The sequence below is a fragment of the Mytilus californianus genome, unplaced genomic scaffold (genome assembly GCF_021869535.1).
Source record: "Mytilus californianus isolate M0D057914Y unplaced genomic scaffold, xbMytCali1.0.p SCAF_5, whole genome shotgun sequence".
In the NCBI taxonomy this organism is placed as follows: Eukaryota; Metazoa; Mollusca; class Bivalvia; order Mytilida; family Mytilidae; genus Mytilus; species Mytilus californianus.
The window spans coordinates 109755279-109782594 of NW_026262701.1; the positions used below are offsets into that span (position 1 = coordinate 109755279).

General features: G+C 30.2%; 1 protein-coding gene across 1 annotated transcript; it reads left to right on the plus strand.

Annotated features, from left to right (window-relative positions):
• The first annotated feature begins 122 nt into the window (after positions 1-122).
• Positions 123-27316, plus strand: LOC127700564 (uncharacterized). The gene is made up of 7 exons (XM_052204119.1): positions 123-262; positions 649-729; positions 11920-11961; positions 14133-14359; positions 18707-18748; positions 24905-25020; positions 26924-27316. The coding sequence occupies exons 1-7, from the start codon at positions 160-162 to the stop codon at positions 26994-26996; spliced, it is 684 nt and encodes a 227-aa protein (XP_052060079.1). The 5' UTR covers positions 123-159; the 3' UTR covers positions 26997-27316.

Genomic DNA, 27316 nt, shown 5'->3' on the forward strand with positions numbered 1-27316 from the left:
TTACAGCATAAACAATGCATACTTTTACCAATTTTCTTGCAAGAGGCCATGTCTATTAACCTAAACAAATGTCAGGCTTTGAACCAAAATTGCTTTGTTTTTAAACTTGTATATCAAATATGTCAAGCTGTTTTATTTCCTTACTTCAAAAGCTCTAAAATGGCTAGTTATTACATTGTCTCCTTACAGGGCTATACAGCATTACATTTAGCTGCTATGCATGGTCACGAGAACATTATTGAACTTCTAGTACAAACTTACAGTAAGTAATTGCATAATTTGTTAGATTATTTGTAAATAGAAAGAAATAGTCAGACGAATTAATAAGGGCCAAAAATGAATTTGAAATCCTTCATTTTGTCAAGTTACGCTATGTCAGCATGGAAGAATGTCGAAAGTGTAAATTTGAAAAAAAAATCTATAATTGGCATAAACCTACCATCATAGGAATTAATAAAATAAGATGTGGGGGATGTCAATAAGACAACAACCCAACAGCATGAGTTAACCAAAATAAACAATGATGGACAACACAGTATGACAAACTCTAAATAAATCAGATAAACTTGAAAAGTAAGATTTTGCTTTGCAAGACTCCTTCCAGTACTAATGCATGTTACTGGTACTCATTAAATGATTTAATTACAGAAGCTGATTCCAACATCAGAGATTACAGTGGGAAGAAAGCTAAGCAGTACCTTAGAAATTCAGCCTCTACGAAAGCCCAACGTAAGACTTTTGATTTATCTTGCTCTATAAAATCAGATGGGGTTGACATGGGCAGTATAACCATTGCTGGTCCTGAGTTACCACCGAACACTAAGGTCCAGTTACGGAGCTCTGTTAGACCAGAGCCTCCCACTGAGAGACGGTCAAGGGGCTCTATAACTATACAACACCTATGTCTACAGGATCATGCTATTAATAGCAGTACATCATAATGTTTTGTTAGTTTGTCCTTGTGTTGTTCAGTCTTACGTGTGATACATGTATATATATTTACAGTTTATATTTATCTCGGAGAATGGTTGTGGCAATATAGGATTTTTATTAAAATGTGATAGCTGCATATCGTTCATGATAAGAATTGAGATTTCAGGAATATTTAATGCATTATTGGACTCTAGTCTCTTCAAATTTTTATTTAAACATTTTTGGTAACATGTATTCCATTTTGTGCCATGAGATATATGTCTCACTTATCTTTATATTTTATTTATCATGTTTATACTGATGTTTCATGTTTAAATAAGGCCAAGGAAAGATTTACTTAATCTAAAAACTACTTCATAAAATGGTTTTGTCATCTTTACAAGGAATTATGATTCTTAAGATTTGGAAATTCACAAACCTGAAAGAAAAGATCACAATATAGATTAGATAGAATTATCAACATCAACAGTTTGAGGCAATATTAATGGAACTAAGAAAAATCAGTGGTTTTGTGGTTTTGTTTTGTTTTTTATTTACTTTTTTCTCCTATTAGTGACAATTATTTAGAAAACATTAATCAAAATCTGGTTACTGATATGAAAAGATAAAAGATGGTTGAACAAATGTAGGAATTGTTTTTATAAATATTGATATTTTATAACTTATAAAATGATTAAATAAAAACATAAAGTTTATATTATATTTTATAGTATTTTAAAATTCATATTTAATGGAAATTTTAAGCCTGTTATAACAACATTTAAGGGATTGAAGTAGTGATAAATATCTGACAAATTTTGCTGCTTGTAGCACTGGTTTCAAGGTCTTAACAAATAGATAAATACTCAGGAAATTGACAATGAATATTTCTTTTATTAATTACTAAAAAGATTAGTCAATATCTAAATATCTGCACGAAATTATTATTTGAAAACTGTCAGTGGCATGATTTTAATTTTTTACGGGTAACCTGATTCATTCCATGCTAAAAATACATCAAATCTATTTATAATATTTATAAAATTTAACATAAGCAAACTTCATTGATTATTTACTTTTATCATATATGAATATATATTTATTTAATTAAATTATTTAATTTTACTAATATTGTAATTTATGAATTTTATTGCATTATTTCAATATATCTGCTGAACCTTTGTCATAATTCTTAACTTGTTCTCTAGACTTTTATCTATTGCTTTTTGTATTGTATATTTATGTTTTATATACAAATGAATATTGATAAAAATGTCTTGTTTTGTCTTGTATAGTAGAAAAAGGCCTTCATATATAGATGCAGAAACTGCAAACATTTCCAAGATTATGGTCTGCACTTTTCTTAAAAGTATAAAAACAATTGATATTCTGGTGCAACTTTACGCCAGACTTTATTCACTGGAATTTTTTTTTAAAGTAAACAACTAAATTGGGTAAAAAAGATTTATAAGTAAATTCATGTTTAATTAAGTGTTTAACATTGCATTCCTTAGCCCTGATATTTAGTCACTAACCTTGCAAATATTTCCAGAAGCATGCGATTAATGTTTAAAATGTTTGCTTTGGTCTTACAGTATGAGCCTGGCATAACATGTATGTATAAGACACATTTAGAGTTGTCTTTCTTTGTATGGCTGCACTTGCTAGAAAATAGTTTTGACAAAGGTTTTAATTTGTATCAGTAATGTATGAAGTGAATATATGTGGAAAAATTGAGACAAAGTTCTGTAAAAGATTAACAGTATAATTTACTTACATATTCATTAATATAACTTTTTGTTCAAATTTACAACAATTAACTTTTTAATTTAACGGTGATTGATCCGTGATAACTTGATCTAACAGTTATTGATAAGAAATAACTTTTGATCTAACGGTGATTGATCAATGATAAATTTTAGGATGTCAGTTAGGTCATTATATTAGGCTTACATTTAAATGCTTATTGCATCTTCTTCTTTATATATTTCACTCTATTATTATTATACAGGTTAACGAGATTGAAAGTGAAACTAGAAATCTATAAATAAACAAATGACTTCTAGATTAAATAAAAGTATGTTGTTTGATTTTAGGTGCTTTCAAAAGAGGGTCAATCCGACACAACTCAAATCAGAGTGAGGTCTTTCTTTATTCCTTAAATCTTGGGCTGACTGAGGAGCCAACATTTGATCAGTGATAAACTGCATGAGCTTATTTGCGTGCTTTATACTATAGATAATATAGTGATCCTGAATTAATCAAACATATTTCATGCTATTCATCTAGCTAACATTTTATTTTATTATTGTACAGATAGATTTTTTAAAAGAATAAGACTTTTTCTAAAAAAAATTAAATTAAATTATTAGGACGGACTAATGTGATTTAAAGAATGTTGTATAATAGGAACTTTGTTGTACAAAATAACAATTACAAAATGTATTGATACAATTTCAAATACTTCTCCATCTTCATATCTGTTAATGTTTTTGAAAAGTTCAAAAATTTCTTGTTTAAATGTACTTAAAAAGAAAAACATAACACTTTCTATGACATAATTCATAAATGCTAATTTTTGTCTTGCCTATTTACTAGTGGGGGACATATGTGTTCCATGGACACATTCTTTGTTAATTTTGTCAAGTGAAATTCTCTCTTATTATGAGTAATGGGATAACTGTATTTGGTATATGGGTTCCTTGCAACTTCTATATGTCTATTAAAGTTACATGGTCAAGTTTGTATCTCATATACTATCAGCATTAGGTCAACTATATTTGGTGTATGGAATAATTATAAGGTGTATATGTCAGTCTTGCAGGTTTCATTTGACCTTGACCTCATATTTATGGTTCATTGGGCAATGTTTAGGTTTTGTGGTTTGGTCTATTTCTCCAATATTATAAGCAATAGGTCAATTATATTTGGTGTATGGAACGATTGTAAGGTGTACATGTCTGTCTTGTAGGGTTCATATGACCTTGAACTCATTTTCATGGTTCATTGGTCTATGATAAGTTTTTCGTATTTTTTTCAGTTTATCAGATACTACAAGCATTAAGTCAACTATATTTGGTGTATGGAATGATCGTAAGGTGTAACATGTCTGTCTGGCATGTTTCATATAACCTTGACCTCAATTTATGGTTCATTGGTCAATGATAAGATTTTGTGGTTTGATCTGTTTCTCAGGTACTATTAGCGATAGGACCACTATATTTGATGTATGGAATTATTGTAAGGTGTACATGTCGATCTGTCTGGCATGTTTCATCTGACTGTGACTTCATTTTCATAGAACATTGATAATGTGGATTTATGTGATACTTGTAGTAAAAACTTTTCAGACTTTCAACATGAATTCAATAATAAGTAAAACAGTTTAAACATTTCAGCGTTTGAACTCTTGTTAAAAATAAAGTTATTATTTGTTTGTTAATTATTCATCATGTTTATAAGTGTTTGTTTGAAAAAAAAATAAAAAATAAAGTCTATACTTAATTTACACAGTAACACAGACTCATTTGGACAACTGGTTATGAATATAAGTTGGACATTTAGATTTGACTTTGTTCGTCTTTGGGGATGTCATTAAATTCTGTGACTCTTTCTTAATAATCCTTGATGGTCAATCAACAACATTTCAATATACTATATTGCCCATAAACATTGTATAGTTTGACACACTGTGATAAAGTAACAGCTCTGTGATTATATCTGATATTTAGGAAACACTTTTCCTTCAATAGTACATTGCTTAGAAAACTTCTTCCTTAATGAATTGATTTCCCCTGTAACTCATTGTTCATCGTGACCTATCTTATGCTTAGACATTTTATCAGATACTGATGGTGGTATATTAGTCATATTTTGATGCATTTAAACATTTTTTGTTAGTAATTGACCTTGTCTTAAATCTTTTGCTTAGTTAACTTTGGTAATGATTCATCTATTGGTCCATAGAATCAAGATCTATAGTCCTGAATAAAGAGAAAATATTTCCGCTGAGAGATTATATGTAATCAATAATCATATCGATATTTTGCCGCTGCATTATTACGATTTATTATGTCCCCGCCGAAGCAGAGGGACATTAAGTTTTACCCTTGTCCGTCTGTACCTCCGTCCATACGTCCCAAAGTTGGTTTCCGTACTCTAACTTTAGTTTGCCTCAACCAAATGTTATGAAACTTATACACAATGCTTATTACCGCAAAACACAGATCGAGTTTGAAATTTGGTTGTGTCACTTTCACCGATCTAGAATTATGCCCGTTTACAAATGGAAAAATTGCTGAATTTTTCGTTTCCGTTCTACAACTGAAGTTTACCTCAACCAAATGTAATGAAACTTATACACAATGCTTTTTACCACAAAATACAGATCAAGTTTGAATTTTGGTGGCGTCACTTTTAGTATTCTAGAGTTATGCCCCTTTACAAATGGAAAAAATTGCTGAATTTTTCGTTTCTGTTCTCTAACTTTAGGTTGCCTCTACCAAATGTTATGAAACTTATACACAATACTCATAACCACAACACTCAGATCAAGTACAAATTTGGGTAGCGTCACTTATGCTGTTTTTCAGTTATGTCCCTTTATAACTTTATATGATATGCAAGCAGGGGCATCATCTGTGTCCCATGGACACATTCCCCATTTATTTTAAACTACAAGTCTGTAATGTCATGGCCATAATAACTCACATTTTAAATACTGGTATTAAAGATTTATCACATTTTCTTGTTTATTCTATATTTTTTTGTCAGAATCTGTGTGCACTTCACCTTTGGTGCATGTCTAAGTTTTTCCCCTGCATTTTGCAACATAAACTACACATTTTCCTGGTACATCCTGCACATAAGAATATATGTTTTTGCTGATTGTTGAAGGCTGTATGGTGACCTGTAGTTGTTTACATCTTACACCCAGGCAATCATACAACATCTCTTGAATTTTTATATTCTGACCCGAAAAAAAATTTTGTAGAACACCAAATTACTAGTGTATAACTTCAGTTAAAACCATCATGAATATGGATTTAAAATGCAGCTTATACTAAAAAAGTAGGCCCCTAAGTTTTAAAATCATTGAGTTTTGGCTCTGTTCTTAAAATTTATAGCAAACATATGTAGAGTTTTCATCTACTAATCAAAGGTTAATCTGAGAGTGATTGAATTTTGTTATTTTAATGCATATTCTAGACAAGAACATAAAAATCAATTTTTAATCGGCTAGATAGGTTTAGCAAAGTGGGTCGACCTTGAAGGATACTACTTTTTCACTGCAACCTCAAAAGATTGGATGTGTAGGGTAGGGACAGGCATTTTACATTGTAGTAAGGTCATATATGGATAAAGCAAAAAGTTTTTGCAAGGGTAGTTTTATATTCAGTGAGTAAGGTTTTCTCTCAGCTTGATTTAAGAATGATTGATGAAGGAAAATGGTATAATTGCCTATGTGACAACTATTCATCAGAGACATTAGGACATTGAAGGATGTAAACAACTGAAGGGCACTGTACAGCCTTCAACAATGAGCAAAACCCATATTGTAAGCTTAAATGGCCATGACATGACAAAAAATTAAACATTCAATAGAGAAGACCAACAGCCTGATTTATGCTAAAAACAACAAATAAACAAAAAATAAGGCAGACAGCAACCAACAACAACCACTGAATTACAGTCACCTAACTTGGGACAGGCATGTTTAGAATGTGGCGGGGTTAAACTTGTTTGTGAGCATTCAACCCACGCCCTAACCTAGGACAGCAGTTTAACAGCACAGTGTAATAACAAACCATAGAATCAACTGGAGAAGGCTTTACTCATCAAATTAGCACTAAGCACATAAAAACCATAGCAAAAAGAACACATGGTATGGATATCAGAGTACTGGCAGTTACTGAAAGCTAATACAAAACTAATGCCATCTAATAACTAAATGAATAAATAAACAGTTTGGGCAAAACATGACCTTGTGCAATGTCTAAATATTAGTATTGACAGGATGTAGGACCAAGTGTACATAACCTTATGTACAGCCATGATACATATTAAGGTTTTTTTTTGTTGTTAAAAACAAAATCAATAATAGTACCAAAGAAAACAGTATTTCAAAGATTTTACTACAGTTTAAAATTGATGCCCTTTCAAAATAAGCTTATTTAAAGGATCGTTTCTAAATTTAATAACTCTATAAACAACATGGCCATAAAATTAGGATTTGATATCCAGATTTATAAATGTTTCTACAGGTACAGCAAAATTTCTAAACCATGAATCTATGAAAGAATTTTTAAGAAATGTTTTAAGTAATTTGTGGTAACAATATTCCTGACTCAAAAATTTACCACTTGTACTTAATATGACTTTCATTGAAATCTTAAACGTCACCACAGACCAGCATGCGTTGAGAAATATACACACCATAAAAAGGGGCCAACTAAGCATCACAGTCCATAAAATTTAAGAAAAGGCCTATTTAGTTGTAAATGAGAGTAGTATTTTATTTGTGGTGAAACACCTTAGCAGAGTCTATCAGGAAGATGGCATTCATTTTGATAGGATGGCCTCATGACAAGGAAAGTACTGTACTTGCAGAAAAACTAAAAAGTTAATTGCATTTAACAAAAGTGAGTAGAAAATTAAAAGATATACACATTAAAAAAATATAAATTCAGGATAGATATTTTTATAACACAATTTTAAAAGTGAATAGCTTTAAAATGTTAAAAGCAGAGATTTGTGATAAATGAGAAAAAAAAGATCACTAGCAATTAAACTAAAGTTTGTTTGAAAAAAGCAGGGTATACAAATAGTAGAAATATGTTTTAGAAGTAGATGAACCTTATTAATAATAATACACACTTTTAAATGCTGCATGAGTGGATTAGAAGAGAAATATATTTGTAAGTACATATTTTAGTACCTCTAGATGTGTTGTGACTCCTCATGCATGTGTACCCTTTCTTGTTATAACACAGTTCTTTTGATATACCTTGTAATCTTGTCAAGAAAAGAGGTTTGACTTTGGAATGTATAAATTTTGTTTTATATCTAACTTTCTGCTCTGTTCAATTAGATCCCTATACTTTGTAGAATAATGGATACCCATGCTAAATCTGGAATCATTTTAACACTGAGATTTGACCCTGTTTAGTATTCACATTGTCATTGAAACTGTACTTTTACATATGCAAATTGATATACAAGATTTGAAATAGTAATATGGAAGAATATTTTAGCCAATACCAGGGTTTCGTTCACTGGACATGAGTTGAGATCTATTTAGTTCCCATCTTCTATTCTTAATTTCTTTTACATTGTTTGTTTTACGTATAATATGACATTTGGTTCATTGTTTGTTTTATGTACCTGTTCATGACATTTGGTTTGTTCTTAAAAACTTGTATGCAACTGTGTCTATGGAAAGATGGCTAAGGTCCTTTCAGTTTTTAGCAGTAGTAGCCTTTTGAGGTTATTAGAATTAGAAACATCTAGGGTAGTGTGGCTTTGACATCTGCTTATATTATTTATTGATATTTACATGAAACTTGAACTTAAATATTGAACCCAAATACATTTATGCTGATGTGCATATGGAGAGATCATATAATTTGAGTTTTCCCAGGGTAGGCACATTTGTACCAGGTAAATCTGACCTATTTTAGTACTGAACTTGTCATTGAAACTTCCATCACATAGTTTATTGAATGTAGGTAAAACATGGTATTGTCACAGTAGTTGTACCAGTCTACCAAGTTTTTTAAGAAGCAAACTGTTGTACTTGTATTTATCATGACAAAAACTTGTTGTGGTAAATTTTTCTATACATATCCATTTATGTAAATAAAGGGTAGTAAAGGAAATCATACACCTTTATAATATGGTATAGAAAGTAGTCCTTAGTAAATATTTCTATAGTTTTGAATATAAGATGTTTCTAGGAATGATGTTTCTATGTTTTTCACTATGCTTACAGAATTTACATATTGTTACAGCTACTTTTGTTATGTTCAAAAAAATTATCTTTTAGGTTTACTAAGTAACTATTTAATAATTACAAATTTTATTTTTTGAAACTTTATAATTTCTCTTTCAAAAGTTTTAATTTGAGATATAATATATCTTGACATCATAGATTATATACTAACAGTTATAAATATTTAGATGTTTATATCAAAATACAACTCAGGTGCAGTAACTGTGTAACAGGAGTGAAAATACATAAATGTTTATATAAAGCAAATGAATCAATTAGAACATGATAAACATATAAATATAAAACATTTGAATATGAATAGACTCTTTTTCACATAATACTTTGACAGCAAACAGAGTGAACCCGTGTAAATCTTTGTAAACAATTCCACGTGGTAGACACTGTCCCCATATACAAATTTATATAACTATCACATAGAGTATCAGGGAAAAAAAAGAATTCTGAATTACATGGATACTGTTTATGTGCTTATTAAATATATAAGATTAGATCAACACTCTTTCTACTTTTTGTGTGAAGTGAGTAACATACAATGATCTTGTTTTTATGATATAGTCATTTTCAATTTTTCTTGTAATTTCTAGAAAAGGCAGGTGTTGATTTGCATTTAATAATATGATTTAAGTGATTTTTACAGATGCATCCATCAATGACATATACATGTACCTTTAATACACTGATTTATCTATTTAATACAGCAATTTGTACTTTTGCCTAATATTTGTGTGCTTTGATTTTATTATTTGAAAAGATTCATTTAGTATATTTATGACAGTTTGCAACAGTTTCCGCACAGTTTAACTTAGCTTATCTATGTGTATACTTTATGCTTCATAATTTCTGCCATGGAATGAATCTCCATTTTTCTTTTTTCATTCATTTCTAACATTTTTATTAACTTTTATACATAATTACTGATTATTTCATCCCTAGCAGTATTTGGTTATGGAAAAGGAATTGAAATGACTGGTTTACCGGTAATTTGAAGAAATATTACTATTATTTATCATTATTGCAACCCTTCACAACATGCCAAACCATAAAGCAGCAAGTCTTGCTGGGGATTTATTTTTGTTTACATTGCAGATATCAATATTCAACAAAATCACAACAAGTTATCCAATCCTAGCAAACCAGTTGCCAAATTAGAAAATTCTTAAGAATTTACCATTTTAGATTATAATGCATTCTGTGTAATATATTTAAATGCATACACTCAAACCTAATATTTAGCTCATAACTTCCTAAACACAGAAAAATTAACCAATAAAAATTAAATGATGTCATTTTTGTTTTGGGGTACAAACAATGAAATTACCCCATGTCCTTCAGATTTTGAAATGGTGAATTGCAACCATAGAAACCAAAATTTACACAATTGTATCTTTTCTATGAATATATTTGGCCCATTTGTTTTGTATCTTTTTTCTGTTTTGTAATCTTTTCTAGAATCACATTTTCTCATCGTTGTTTGAAGTGTATACTGCATGATATGTACCAGCTACTTGTATCTAGTTGTTCATACCTATGTTTCACAACTCAATGTTTTTTGGTCTACTGTGTTTCTTCACATAGACAGTTATTTTTCTTTATTTTTAGCTCACCTGGCCCTAAAAGCTTTATATTTTAAAAAAAGTTATTTGTTTCTAAAATAAATACTGTAAATTCAGAAATTATTGTGAGTTTTTTTATTAATGCGAATAGGTGAGTACATTGTATCACAATATAAAGAACTGGCATTCTGAAATCTGACACATAAATCTGTATCCAGATTTTCCTGAAATTGCAATAATTAATCTTGCATTTTTGTCCATTCTTCAAAAACAGGTGTTATTAAAAAAATCCATATAATATTCTCTTTGTATAGAGCAGATGTAGGTAAAAATTGATGATGATGGACCAGGCTGCTTAAATTCCAGTGGCAAATTAATATGTATATCAGGACAAAAAAAATTGAAGATGAATCACCAAATATTTGGATTGTATATAAAGAGATTATACGTTTAGGTTTGGAAATTCACAGGGCCCAGTAGCCCATGGCCCCATAGAATTTTTATGTGGGCTTCTAATTTTATGCACATTTTTGCTTGATCATATAACACTGGACCTCAAAATATTGCAGGGGCTACCATTTTGAAAATTATGATTTTTGTTTCTGATATTAATTAGTTTGACAGTAAAATCGACTGGTTGTTTCCACCTATTGACAACTTCTTTTTTCTTTTGAGTTTAACCACGGAAAAGTATTAACATAATATAACAAATTGTTATATCTTCCTTATTGCTTAAATGCCTTCTGATATTTGACACATGCTGACATTGCCTAAACCAACATTCATAGAATACAGACATTTGACATTTAAAAAATACCATAAAATGTATTTGAAAATGGAAGTGTTTCAAGATTAACTTTTATAGCTTTTTGACAAATTAACAATTAGACTAAAAAAACAGTCAATGAAAGGATAAATATAGCAATAAGTTAAATACATCACAGTTGATATAGGACTATATTTAACTGTTTATGAATTAAGATGTCAAACAAAATTTCAAAAAAGTCACTCATAAGTAAAAAAATAAAATTGTTATCAAATATGTGAATAGAAGGAGACAACTTGCATATTAATGTTAAACTTGATGAAAATCCCGTTTTGATTATTATTGTCAAGACTTTGGACTCAAATCATGCATATCAGAACTAACTTAAAGTGGTATTTGAGAATTTTATTCAGTTGTATGATAAAATGGTTTAATTTTAGATCTGGAGTTTAATGTTTAAAAAAAATCAGAAATTTTCTCTCAGAAATAGACATGAACAATAGTTTATTAGCCCTTTCCCTAATTGTTTAATTTAGATTTTACATTTACCAGCTAGTTCATTCCAGGGCTGTTAACAAGTTTGGAGGATTTTCAATTTTAATGATATTGATTTGTTTGAACATGCATTTAAAATAAGGTCATGTCAAATCTGTTAACATGTTCAATCTCTTTTCCAGAACTATTGTTAACAAGAAGGCTTGGCACCTCATCTGCTGCAGGTAATAAAGTGATACAAACAAAGGATAGAAAGTTATAAATGGCAGTTAAGTAAACAAACTATGAAATTGAAAAATAGTGAAATTGTAGAATTCTGCATTTGAGCTGACCTGAATGAATGAAGAGAGTATGAACTCATTTCAACCCTGAGTGAGTATGTATGATGTTCAATTAAATCACTAGGCCAGTCTGCACAGTACTTTGTGAGAACTATATGTTAACTTCCCTTTTTGCAGCTTGTACTTTCTTACAGTCCCATCCACTAGCTAGTATGACTATCAATGGCACCAGACATTTTTAATTTCATACAACAATTTTAAAACAGGTAAAAGTGGGAAGACATACCAAAAATAAGTCTTAGAATAACAGGATTAACGATTATTTGATTGTTGGTGTTTAAAACCACTTTCAGCATCATTGGCTTTATAGTGGCAGTCAGTTTTTATTGGTAGAGGGAGCCAGAGTGTTGGTAATTGATAGGACAACAGTACAATGAGCAAAACAAAGAAAACTATTCCATATTTATTTAGTACAAAATGTACCATTACATGACAAAATTTAACAAAGGTACACTAAAAAGTACCATTACATGACAAAATTTAACAAAGGTACACTAAAATGTACCATTACATGACAAAATTTATCAAAGGTACACTAATAAAATTTTTAACTTCAAATGATAATTCATAAATAAGTCACTAAAGTGGCAATATATATCGTGTTGTACTTTTCTTACTTTAAGGTGGAAGCAGGTTAAAGTTTAAGGTTAGGTATAGGATTTAGGTAACACTGGTAAAGAAAAGTCCTGTTAGTGATTCAGGATTGTCACAGGATAGACCTATGTGGTTAATGTGGTTGATATATACCTTAACAAATGTTCTAGTAGAGGAAGAATGTTACTTATATAACCACAATTCTCTTCTCTCTTCCTGTATTGTGTCATAAATGAATTATTTTTTGCTGTGCCTGTGACATTAATGATGGGAAAGCGAGACATAGCAATCCAAGATTCAGTCATTGGCATTGTCAACATTTAGGTTACGTTTGTGGTTAAAGTTTTTTAGACATCAATAACTTTGTCAAAGCTACATGGAATTTTATGAAATTTGGACTGATGCCTTTTTATGACCAAAAGACAGTATCCAGAGCAAAATTTTTAAAAGGTTTGTTTTCATTTTTCCATATATTACTGATAAACAGACTTAGTATTTTTGGGGTCACCAGACTTGTTTTCTTGCTTCATATTAAAATAGGTAAATTCACAACACTTTCTATTATAAAAATTACTTTATATGGGTTATCTCCCCTACTATCTGAGTTATCTCCCCTTATGTGGCAAAGTTGAAAAAAATGAATCATGCAAAAGTATTGTGGTGTTTAGGAAATACAGCCATAAATATGATAAAAAACATAATCTACTATATTAACATGAAAAGTCTTACACATGAATTACATACAACTCTCAGAATTTGCACATTTCATTTAAGATCTAGACCAATCGTTATCTGCTACTTCAAAATCCAAGATGGAGGAAGACACCCCAGCCACCTTAAACAGAGGCTTTTTTATGGTTAAGAAAAAATGTCAAGCAAAATTTTGAAAATATTTTTTTTCATTTTTCAGTATTTTACTGATTGATGGACTTAGTTTTTTGCAGTTGACATTTTCAGACATTCTCGGGATTAAATTTCTTTGACATGATAAACTTTTAAACTTCATGGATTGTTATGAAACTTGGACAGAAGCTAATCTTCAAGAAGAAATAGCATCTAATGAAAGAGTCTTGATTTCTATACTTAACTGATAAATGGACTTACTGTATACAGTTAACATTACACTTTTACACTGCAGCAATCGCAGGCAAGACACAGGGTTGTGGGAACCCTTTTTACAAATTTTTACTTGCAACGAGTAACACAAAGAGTGTGAGTTAAGTTGAAAAGAACTGCTTTTCTTTAAAGATATTTATTTTCAATTTAAGTTTTAAATGTTGAAAAACTACTGATGTTAATAGAAGTTAAGTTACCCTAATCAACTTTTTTTCTTTTAACATATATCATTCCTTATTACTCCTTACGATATAATTAGAATTTATCATGTCCAAGAAATTGAAAATGCTGTAGAATATTAGCATTAAAGAAAGATGAAACAAATTTCTCATATGTATTTACAGTGTCAGGTAGATCTCTTGATGATTCCTTTACACGAACAGCATCATTTAGGAAAAGTAACCGAGCCAGGGCACTAAGTAGTCTGATCTTGTCTAAATCATCAAATATGAAGAATGCCATGTTTAGGTCTACATGGGCTGGGTCTGCAGACAACATAGAGGACTATAGGTCTAGAAGTCCAAGTAGAACACCACCTAATAGCTCACCTAGCCTTAGCAGAAGACAGTCAGTAAGTTGGATACTGTAAAGCATTGTTGTCAAAACTTTATTTATTGTGATAGGTGGCTCACCAATATCTGGTAATTTTGCGTCCAAATACAAGTTACGTAATTTGGTAGGTTTACTGATATCTTATTATTACACTTGCCATAACAATATGTTAATGTATTTTGGCCACTTACATCTATTTGGAATTTAATAATTTTGGTTGTTTACCAATATCTGGTACATTTTAGTATTTACACCTGTCAAAATGCTTTATTATATTTTGGTATGCCACTTATACTATCTGGTAATTATGCTTTTCAAAATGAAACCCTTTAACATTTAAGGTGATATGAACCTGACAAAAAAATATTTAAAGTAATATAAAAATGTTATGTACTCAAAGGGACCATATCCGTTGTCTGAAACATAAAATAAAATTGGCATGTACATGACTTTGTTTCCATGGCAACGACCTCTGAATATACCATATTTGTGTATATGCTAAGATAAGGGATATTGGGGTAAAGATCGATAAAAAAGAATAAATGCATTTGTAGGAATTTGATTTATTGGCAGTATACACATGTCCAAGGGATCAGCTTTTGGTAAATAAAAAAAAAAAATTGGAGATTACACAAACTTATTTGAATAAGATATCCAAGACTTCTAAATTTGCCTTAATTTTCACTGATTTTGTCTGACACAATGTCTGATATAAATGACAGTAAGCCAAATTATTACAGAAAAAAAAGTATGGGTACATGATTTGAAAAAAAGTAAAAATAGCAGGAAAACTCTTAAGCCTAAAGTTGGTGTGAAATTTTTGACTGGTTATATAGGGGAAAATTAGGGAGGAAAGGGGGGAGGGGGGGGGGATGGGGATTTTCCCGTACTTTTCACTGTTTTATCTATTAAAAATCATCAGATTTAAATCTTCAATGATCAGGCATATTTGTGGCAACCAGTGCTTTACACAACACATTGCTTTTAGGGTCTGCTGAACAGATTTAAGCAATAAAATCTTAACTTAGAATTTTTGAAGCTTAGGTGGCCCAGTAAATATAGTAGTGAACACCACCAAAATGAACTGTGAGTGACCTCACTGAGTGATACCCCTCTCTTTTTTTGTGAAAGTATAAGTTGAATTATCTTCCTTATCAATTTTGAACAGCAACCATATTCCTCCATGCACATCTGCAACTGTGTAAGTTTTCATGAAAAACCAATGAGCAGTTTCGGAGGAGTTGGGCTTACAAGGTATTTCTTCATATCCATCTACAGGCAGAGTACTACAACAGTGTAAAGTTTCATAACTAGAGGCTCTAAAGAGCCTGTGTCGCTCACCCGCATCTTCAACAATAGCCATTTTTTGGTAAAAATCATCATGAAAGGGCAATAACTCTATAAAGAGTTAACTGACAATTTCAGTCATGTTGAAATATTTGTAGATCTGGTCCTGCTGATCATTTTTGCTTTTTAAAGTTTCTATCTACATTTGTATCTATTACACTTTTCAAGATAATAAGCAAAACTCAAAAAAATGGTGAAACATCTTTAAAGGGAAATAACTCCAATAACAAGTCACCTAATGATTTCAGCCATGATGGCTTATTTGTAGATCTTGTCTTGCTGATCATTTTTGCTATATAAAGTTTCTATCTACATGTATCGATTAAAGTTTTCAAAATAATAGGCAAAAATGCTAAAAACTGTGAAAAATCTTCATTAAAGGGCAATAACTTCAATAAGGAGTCAACTGACCATTTCGGTCATGTTTGACTTATTTGTAGAAATGACTTGATGATCATTTTAGCTCTTGAAAGTTTCTTGGACAGCAGGTAGATCCAACATACTCAACATTTCTGCACCTGTCAAATTTTCTCTATTCATAGTAGTTTTCAAGATAATAGACGAAACTTGCATTTTACCCCTTTGCTTTGGTCTAGATCTTGATTTGAACACTCTAACATATAGGAGTTGAATACTAAATAATTCATGTCAGTCTTTGTTAAATGGCAGTTCAAACCATAGAATATAGGGAATGGAAACTTGGAATGTGTCAAAGAGACAACAAACCCAACCAAAGAACAGAAAACAGCCCAAGGCCACCAATGGGTCTTCAACATAGCGAGAAAATCCCGCCCCTAGAGGCAAGCTTCATCTGCCTCCTAAACAATAATGTATACGATTTCAGCAAAATGGATGCCACACTTTACTCTGAAACATACAAATGAACCAAAATTTTAAAAAAAACAACACTAGACTAACAAAAACTAGAGGTTCCTGACTTCTTGTTTGAACACTTGAACATTAAGGAATGAAGTTATAAGGGATTCATGTCACTTTTGGGAGAAATTCATCTGATCAGGAATCACCCAGGAAATATGAACATGCAAATTGTTGCTTTAACCTCTAATAACTGAGTTAAGGCATGTAAGGTATAAAATGGTTTTTTTTATTTTATGTCATGTGACACTCATGTGCTAATTTTCTGTGATTATAATACAATTATACCACAAAGCAAAATCAGTTATCATAATTATTTCATAAGGTTTTTGTCTAGCTTCGAGGAAAAAAAAAGTGAGATTTTGGCATGCTGTTTTCCAATCTGATTAAAATTAGATTGGCTGTTTTCCGAAAGTGGCGGCAGCATCAACAATGTATTTGTTGTGATTAGGCCAGTTTAAGAAGAAACAATAGTGGAAGGTCAATGGTATTTGGTATGTGCAAAAGAATGGGGACATCTTAGTTCCATGGATATTATTTGGCCCCACCCCTAAGTCATGGTATATTGACTTTGAAATTTTTGCTCAGTTTACATGTTAAAATTCGTGATAAGGTCAGTGTATGATGAACCACTAATGGTAAGTCAATGATATTTGATATGCAGTTGTATTAGCATATATATAGGCAAGTCTCATTTCCATGGATAGTATATATTCCTGCCTCCTCATCATGACTCATTGCTTTTTATATGCCCGTTTACGGGACGTATTATGGTATACAGTTGTCTGTCCGTCTATCTGTCCGTCTGTCTGTACATCCTTCCGTCATCAACATGTCAGACAATACCTCAAAAACGCTTTAACCAATTTGCATGAAACTTTGGTGAATGTTTATATCTATTGATGTGAGCTCCCTTTCGATTTTTATAAATTTTAGATTTTAGGTTTCCGTGTTATGGGTTTTATTCATTAAAAGAGGGAGATTTTTCAGTTTTCGGACAATAACTTGAAAGTGCTTTGAGCAGTTTTCATTAAACTTTGGTGACTGCATTATATCCATTAAATTAACCTCCCTTTAGTTTATTATGAATTTCTGGTATGACATTGAGGAGTTATAGAACTTTATTCTTTGAAAAAGCAACCATACTATCATGCGCTCATGGCACAGCACTTTATTGAAACTTTTGCATTGTTTACCTGTTAAAGTTTGTGTTTAGATCAGTCTCAAACTACTTATGATTTATAGTCAATGATATTAGGTGTAAAGTTGTATTAGCATTGTCATTTCTAATTTCCAGGGAAGTTATTTGGCCCTGCACTTTCAGTCATGGTTCATTGACTGAATGTTTTGCATAATGTACAAAATGTACATATTAAAGTATTGCCATTTTGATTTCAACATTTGCTTTATACTAAATGTACTAGTAAATTACATAAAAGAGAGACAGTCTATTATCTAGCATATATTCACAGAAGATTGTTATTTTTCCAATTCAAAATGATTACACTAATTGATATCAAGTACTAATGTGAATTGATTCAAACAACTTTATATAAGAATCATAGAAACTATTTTACATAGCCTGTTTTTGCTACAACTATACAATTCTGTGGAACTCTCTATGCATTAAATGAATGAAGATAACATAGTTTTCATTAAAATACATCTGAAAATATTTTGACAATAAATGTCAAATTATCACCTATGACTTTATAGCATACATTTTATTTTATAGAATGAGTTATCAACCACTGCATGAATTACCTTTTATACCATTGACCCTATACTAATATTTATAAAAGAATAAAGTAGCTTTTTTGAAAGGGTTTTCTGACAGAAAAAATATAGTTATTGATTTTGAGAAATACTGTAGGCAAGAGACAGGGCAGCTCTTGCTATTTCTGTTCAATGACTTGAGAAATTCTTAACCAATGAGTATAGGTTTTGTACATTGTTGAAGGCTGTTGGTGACCTATAGTTGCTAAAATCAACATCCTTTGGTCTCTTGTGAATATTTGGTAATTATTTTTATGCTGGACTAGCAGAATCTTAGAATTGTATGATTAAAGTTTTAATGATATAAATTTGTTAACAAAATCAGCAGAGAAATTTAAAAATTAGAAGAAATGTAATTTACTTTTAGAAGGCAAATAAAAAAGGTGGATCAAAAAATGTTGAAAAAGAGGCAAGTATGATAACTATCAAGATATATTATAGTATATTCAAGCTATTCTGGTTATGGGTTTATTTTTTTTTATATCTTATCAAAATATACCAATGACAAGTTTATTTTATATCTGTCAACCATTGTGATTCAAATAAAAATGACAAGTCTAAATAAAGTATAATCACACACAACCTGGTGAAACTCAATGCCATGCTGGTTTCTCTTTTCTCTTACTTCTTTACTGTATTTGAATGGCTGTTTGATATTTGGAACTTATTTTATTGTTAAAAAAGAAAATAAGAATATGATATTTTAAATAGAACTATATGTATATCAGATTTAATATCAAATATACTCAAGATATATCATAATATAATTTCAAAATATGCTTGATGTTTTTAGGAAGTTCAGATATCCATTTTCAACTTTACAATTATATGAGTTATTTTTGTGATTTTTATGTCATTTGGAAAGGAAGTATAATTTTCTGTTTCCAAGAATGTTCACTGAAATTAAAGTTATTGGTTTAAAAGAGAAAAAATAATATAATAATGTTCCGCTGGTTTTACGGTAAATGTTATATATTAAGATGTAAAAATAAGTTGGTATTAGGTATGTTTGACATGACGAATGGCAATTAAAAACATTTAGTATATTTTTGGAAACTTTCGAGTTATAATCTTACATGAAAATTACCTTAGAATAGGAATATAGTGAAGTCAATTTGAAATGTCAATATTTTTTTATTTTTTCAAATCCAGGTGCAAATACTCCACATACTTTTTGTGAGATGAAGCAATTAAACAACAAATTGTATCCCTTAATTTAACATTGGTGCATGTAGTCACAATATATGTATTTTGATACTTTTTTGGAGAGATTTTAGTGTGGTAGTTTGGGTTGGTTTTTTTTTGGAGGGAGAGGGGGTGTTTTGGTTCATGACAGGAATGTTGAAGATCTGCATTTTATGTTTACTTTAGATTTTATGTATGAGTCAGAGAAAATTTTGTTTTCATATGTTCAACAAGTAGTAAATCCCACTGTTTTACAGGATATTATATACAAATATTGGAATTATAGAAAATTTAAACCAAAGATGAATATTATTTGAAAAACATTTAAATGATGGAATATATTAATCAATGATGAATTTATATAAAAACATTGCAATATTTTTAACAGAAAGTCTTAAATGCAGAGTATTGTAAGTTTTCAGTTATTGATAATGTTTAAAAGATTATGTGAATATTTGATATACAAATATTTTGAAATAACTTGCCACAATTGAATCCATCTTATAAAAAAGACCAACAACATGGATTGTATTTTATGATAAAGGAGGTGTTTATATTGCAATTTGATAATAACAACACAAATATAATACCATACTCTCTTAATGATAAGTTTGAAATGTGTGTGGTTGATGACGTATCAATATACAGTGTTACTATACAGAAGTACTAATTATTTGCCTACTAAACTTTTAACAGAAACATATTTAACCACATACTATTCTCGAAATAGTAGATTATATTGTCAATGTATTAATTATTTGAGCGGTCAAGATCCACCATCATTTTTCTTGCAGCCTGTTAATTGGTTTAATTGGTTTGATAAAATTTATTTAATTACATTGTTGTTTTTTATCAGAGGCAGATTCAGAGGGTTTTCCAGGGGGCCCTGGCCCCTCGCCCCCCTTTTTGTTTGAAAAAGTTTGTTGATTATTTAGGGAATCACTGAAGCATGACTGGAGCACGCCCCCTCTTAGGCAATCAGTGGGCCCCCCCCCTTATGAAAATTTCTGGATCCGCCACTGTTTATGGTACCATTTTAATAATGTGTATGCTTTGCAACTTAATACCATGCTGGTTTCTGCATCACGATGGCTGTTTGTTACACAACTTGTTTTCTTTTAATGCAATTAGATAATAAAATAATATTTTAAGTGGAACTATATGCATATCAGACTTTAAATGAAATTTTGACCAAATATAGCGTATTATAATTTTCAAAATATGCTTGATGTTTTCGGGAAGTTTGGATATCCATTTTAAACTTAACAATTATATGTAGAGTTATTTTTGAGAATTTTATGTCATTTGGAAAGTAAGCATCATTTTCCATTTCAAAAATGTTCACTGAAATTAAAGTTATTAATTAAAAATTCTACAATTGCATACCTCTTGTATCTCCCAGAAATAAAAATGTAAAAATAAATAGGTTAATTCGGTATGTTTAACATGACAAAAGTCACTTAAAATCATTTACTATATTTATGGAAATTCTTCATTCATAATCCTAGATCTAATATAAAAAGTATCTTAAATTAGGAATACAATGCAGTCAATTTAAATGTCATAAATTCCAATTTAGAAATATCCCAATCAAAAGTTTAGATAATCATAGATGAATATAGTATAAAAGCTTTGCAATGATGGAATATTTTAATCAACGATAAATATCATATAACAGTAATGGAACTAAAGAAAATTTTTATGGATCTGCCCACCCTGTCAAAGCACTTGACATCACCACCATTTTTTTGTAGGTGTTTTGTTGCTCAATGTTTGTTTTCTGTGTTGTATTTTGTAGATTTTGCTGTCTTTTGGTTGTTTTTCTTTTCTGCCATTGTGTTGTCGATTTGTCTTTGACTCAAGAGTTTAAATATCCGTTTGGTAGATTGTGCTTCAGCTTTCTAACAGAAAATCGTATTATATATGCAAATGCAGAGTATCAGAAGTTTTCAGCTTTTTATAATGCTTAAAAAATTACGGTGAACAACGGGTGCCACATGTGGAGCAGGATCTGCTTTCCCTTCTGAAGCACCTGAGATCACCCCAGTTTTTTGTTGGTTTTTGTGTGCTCAGTCTTTAGATTTCTATGTTGTGTTTTGTGTACTATTCTTTGTCTATGGATCTTTTTCCTTTTTAGCCATGGCGTTGTCAGTTTATTTTCGACTTATGAGTTTGAATGTCCTTTTGGTATCTTTCACCTCTCTTTGGTCATGTTGGTATATAAATACTTTAAAATAACTTGCCAGAATTGGACATCAATCTTATAAAACAGACCATTAATTGTATTTTCTATTAAAGGAGGTGTTTATATTACAATTAGATAACAACACATATTGTACCATGCTCTTAATGATAAGTTTGAAATGTGTGTGGTTGATGACGTATCAATATACAGTGTTACTATACAGAAGTACTAATTATCCGCCTACTAAACTTTCACAGAAACATGTTTGACAATGACCACTGCCCTTTCCTCGATCTTGATATCTATATCATTAACGGAAAGCTTAATACTAAAATATATGATAAAAGAGATGATTTTTCATTTCCTATCGTTAATTATCCATTTTTAGATGGTGACGTTCCCTTGTCACCATCTTACGGTGTTTATATATCTCAACTTGTACGATTCGCTCGTGTATGTAACAATGTTTTAGATTTTAACGAGAGAAATTTATGTATTACTGAAAAATTATTACACCAGGGTTTTCGATTTCACAAACTAGTCAAAACATTTACTAAATTTTATCATCGGTATAAGGACATCATTCGTAAATATAGCTCAACATGCAGACTTCTTATACGTTCAGGTATTTCACATCCAATTTTTTATGGAAATATTCTTTATAAAGCACAAAAATGTCAGTATTCACCTCTGAAGCTAACAAAACCTTTAAATAGACTTATTAAGAAGGGATATAGCTACGATACTGTTGTCAGGTCATTAAAGATTGCATATTTTGGCGTTAATATTGATTCACTTATAGGGTCTTTGCATCGGCACTAAACACATTTATTTAAAAACCAGTTGTTGGCATGACACGGGTTATGTTCTTCTCATATATGTTATGATGGTATGATACTAAACCCCTAACGGGAAGGATTGTGCCTGATGTTCATATGATGAAGACATGATCTTTCAATCAGTTTAATTGAAGTCTGGAGCTGGCATGTCAGTTAACTGCTAGTAGTCTGTTGTTATTTATGTATTATTGTCATTTTGTTTATTTTCTTTGGTTACATCTTCTGACATCAGACTCGGACTTCTCTTGAACTGAATTTTAATGTGCGTATTGTTGTGCGTTTACTTTTCTACATTGGCTAGAGGTATAGGGGGAGGGTTGAGATCTCATAAACATGTTTAACCCCGCCGCATTTTTGCGCCTGTCCCAAGTCAGGAGCCTCTAGCCTTTGTCAGTCTTGTATTATTTTTAATTTTAGTTTCTTGTGTACAATTTGGAGTTTAGTATGGCGTTCATTATCACTGAACTAGTATATATATTTGTTTAGGGGCCAGCTGAAGGACGCCTCCGGGTGCGGGAACTTCTCGCTGCATTGAAGACCTGTTGGTGACCTTCTGCTGTTGTCTGTTCTATGGTCGGGTTGTTGTCTCTTTGACACATTCCCCATTTCCATTCTCAATTTTATTAACCACATAATAACTGGAAGAAGTAGTTTATTATACTGTCAATGTATTAATTATTGTGGTGGTCAATACTCATAGTAATTTTATTTCAGCCTGTTTATTGGTTTTATAATATTTATTAAATTTTTCTGTTGTTATTTTTATGGTACCATTTTTATATTGTGTTTGTTTTGCAAGGATAGTAACAATTAATACACCATAAAAATTGTTACTTTTAAAGTATTTACATGCTTATTCAACTGAGCAGTATTTCATGAGCTTCAATGAAATTGAATGTAAGTGCTTTTGAATATAAAGGCTATATAGAACTTATTTTTGCATTTTCATCCTACATGAATAAAAATGAGAAAAAAGGGGATAATTTTATTTTTGATAGACTGGAATTAGCAAGTTTTATAAATTTCTCGAATTATGCAAGAAATATTGCAGTAATAATAGTTCCTTGATGTTTATATTACTTCATATTCGGATCTTGAAATATAATTGATTAGGTATAACATTGTTGCACCTATTCATTTCCAATTTAAGATGCTCTGTATGTAAGTGTGAAACAGATAATTATATATGATTGTGTTTTCATGTCATGATTAAGAGCTTTGTCTTCTGAAGCCAATTAGCATGATTAGCCAAGTCAGTTATCAAATTAACAGTTGAGATATGGGGATTCTTATTCAGTGTTTATGAATGAGGTTCCATACTTTTCAGATACTTACAAATAACAGATTGAAATCATTCTGTAAAATAAATGACACATAATGTTCATGCTACATGTTTGACTTTCAGGTAAATGTCTCAAGATCAGCTAGATTATCTGAAACTATTTCCTAAGGTTGTTATAAATGGGGTCTCAAAAAGTTGTTTGGGGTCTTGTTTCCACCATTTTAAAAACAAAAGCTCCATGCATTTTTGTATTTTTATAAACAGAGCAACCGTTGTAAATATGTCACACTGCTGCAGACCATGTTTCAAACTCTTTCAAGTCAACCCATTTGGTTAAATTCTAATATTAAAATATATTGAAAGCCATTTAATTTTGAGAAATATTGTAATGAGGGTGTATCATTTATAAATGAAAAAGAAAGAAAAATACAGACATATGAACATTTCTTATCTCAATGTACAGTAGATACCAATTTTGTTGAATATTTTGGTCTTGTCAGTGGACTTTGTGTCAACAGTAGTTTACAAAGATTCAAATCCCAGTTAAATAGGAAATTATTATTTAGGGTAAATTAGAGTATTTTTATTATTGTATATAAAAAAATAAAGTAAATATTTTTGTCCCCTCCACAAAAAGAATATAGAAATAATATTTTAAACTGTCCTTGGTTATTCAACACTGCACAATTGTTGTGGAATTATTTATACTTTCTTTTTCATCTATTACTTTATGGAGATATTTTCCAGTTTAAAAAAAATATTTTAAACTATACACATGTTAATAGACACATGTAGTCTTAAAACTCTGTCTCTGTCTGTTTATCAAAGATAAACAAATTACATAAAAAAACTCCGTAAAATCTCTAACTTTCCCTCTTTTTAGTAAAAATGATGTAAGTTGGGTTCAATTGAGCATGGAAAATGATAAAGTTTCCAAACAGTAAGCTTTAGTTGCTTATTGGATTTACTCCTTTTTATATCATTGTATATAAGACATATTGTCTGATGTACATCTACCCGGTAGCTTTTTGTTTGATTTTGATTTGAATTATTTTAAAATGATTTTATTTGTAGTATGCAGACAAAGAAAGAATGCCTCCACCATCAGGTTTATTCAGAAAGAGTAGGAAAGGGAGCGCTGTCCATTCTAGTAAAGATAGTATCCATAGTGAAGATGGGGTTTTCTCAAGGTGATTTAGATAATTGCCTTATCTGTTTTCAGGAACCTTCTCTCTGGCTGAACCTCCTCAACGTACATGAGGATAATGATTTATTGAAATTGGCTGTTTAGAATTGTGTAAATCATTTTAATTTAAGTAATGTGTCTCCCTCATGCATAGTTCTGATTCTTTTGTCCCAGTTTTGCTGAATTTGTGGGAATTTTTTATTTTATTTAATGTTAACAATTATATTTGGTTTTGGTTTAATCAAACTTTGTTTACATTATATATTTAAGGTCTTCTACAAAATTTCTTCATGTGGTTCAGATTAGATGAAAAGCATTAATAACTTGATGGGTTATTGCAAACCAAACCAAATTAATATATGTGTTTATTAATATTTGATGGCAATATGCACAGCAATGGTGGCACATAGTTTTCTTTGAAACACTATGGAGAAAAAACATTTTATCTTCTTGGCTGAAATTACTGAACCAACCTTATCAAATTTTGTAGAAAGTAATACATAGTAGAGTCACTTCTAATCAAATATATGTGGTTTCAATCAGGTAAAAAAAAATGACCACAATAGTTTATCTTTACATCTGGTTTGTTAATTTTTATAGAAAAAAATTCTTCCCATACACAGCTACTTTTGCATAGGTACTATTTCTGTACCAAAAATCTGTAGTGCTGGAAATCTACTTTTAATATTCAGTACTATTTTGTTACTTTAAAATTATTGTAATATTTAGGTACCGGTATTTTACAGTACTTGATTTGTACTTAAAATTTAAGTACTACAGATTTTTGGTTACAACATTACATTTTTAGCATTTAGAAAGTTTGTCTATTTCAAATCTCTTAAAGTAATGATTTTCAAACATGAAATATTGTGATCACTGTTGGTATTATTTCTGTACCTAAATTTTAAGTACAAATCAAGTACTGTAAAATACAGGTACCTAAATATTACAATAACTTTAAAGTAAAGAAATAGTACTAAATATCAAAAGTAAATTTCCAGTACTACAGATTTTAAGTACAGAAATAGTACCTATGCAAAAGTAGCAGTGTAGAAGTGTAGAAATGATTTGAAACTTCAGGGGATTGCTGATTTGGTATCAACAATGTTTGCATTTGTGGCATAAATTTCCCATTAGAATAATATTAAAAACCAAATGTTCATTTACTTGTCTTAAGCCACTGGTACAATTTAACCCTTACTTTGCAGGATTGATGACTATTATATAATCTACAATTGATTCTCATTTGGTTCTGATTGGATGAAAATATATACCAGAATCGGTTTTTGATTCTAATTGACCAATTTTTAAATCTTCATGCTACTAGTAAATGACCAGGCAACTGTAAAACTTAAGGGATTGATGAAATCAATTCCTTCCGAAGCTGTCAGAATTTATCTTTTTGATGCTTGAGCATTTTGGAGATAATTTTACCATGTGAGCAATTCTAGACCCTGGAAACATTCTTGTTTAGTTTTTGTATGCTTTGTTATTGATTTATACCTGACAGAAAAAAAGTAAAAGCGAATGTACTTGACCTGAAGTTTATGCTTAAGAAAATCTTGAGGGATACTTTTAGAAAAATGTCTTTATTTAACGATCCTTGTACATGTTTTAAGAAATATGGTGATTGACTATAATGGACCTGACTAGTAACATGATAATTTAAATGAAGTTTTATGTTGTATTTCAAGTAAATTATTTTATATTTCAAGCGAATTATTTTATATTTCAAGTGAATTATTTTATATTTCAAGTGAATTATTTCATATTTCAAGTGAACTATTTCATATTTCAAGTAATTATTCAATATTTCAAATTAATTATTTAAATTTAATATTTAGAATTAATTTTTTGAAATTTCAAGTTAATTATTTTATATTTCAAGAAATGCATTTATATTTCAGTAACACTGTAACACGGTCTGAATCTGAACCAAGTTTACAGACCCCTAGGAGCAGTAATCATACCTATGTGTAATATTCGGGAAACATCTGAACATTTATACTACATAATCATACTGATAGAATACCCCAGACTTTCTCCTGCCATGATATTTTCGTAACATTGTATAACTATCTGTTTTACATTTTTCACTGTGTAACTTCAACTTAATTTTACATCATCATTTTATAGTCAAGCCAAGCAATTTGTAATATTCAGAGAAACCTATAATGAAAAGAAAGTTTTTTAACATATGTTTCAAATCTGTGAGATAACATATTATACATTAATTCAAAATGTTTAGTTTACATGTAGTTGTTATATTCTTTATTTGATATTAAATATGTTTAATGATA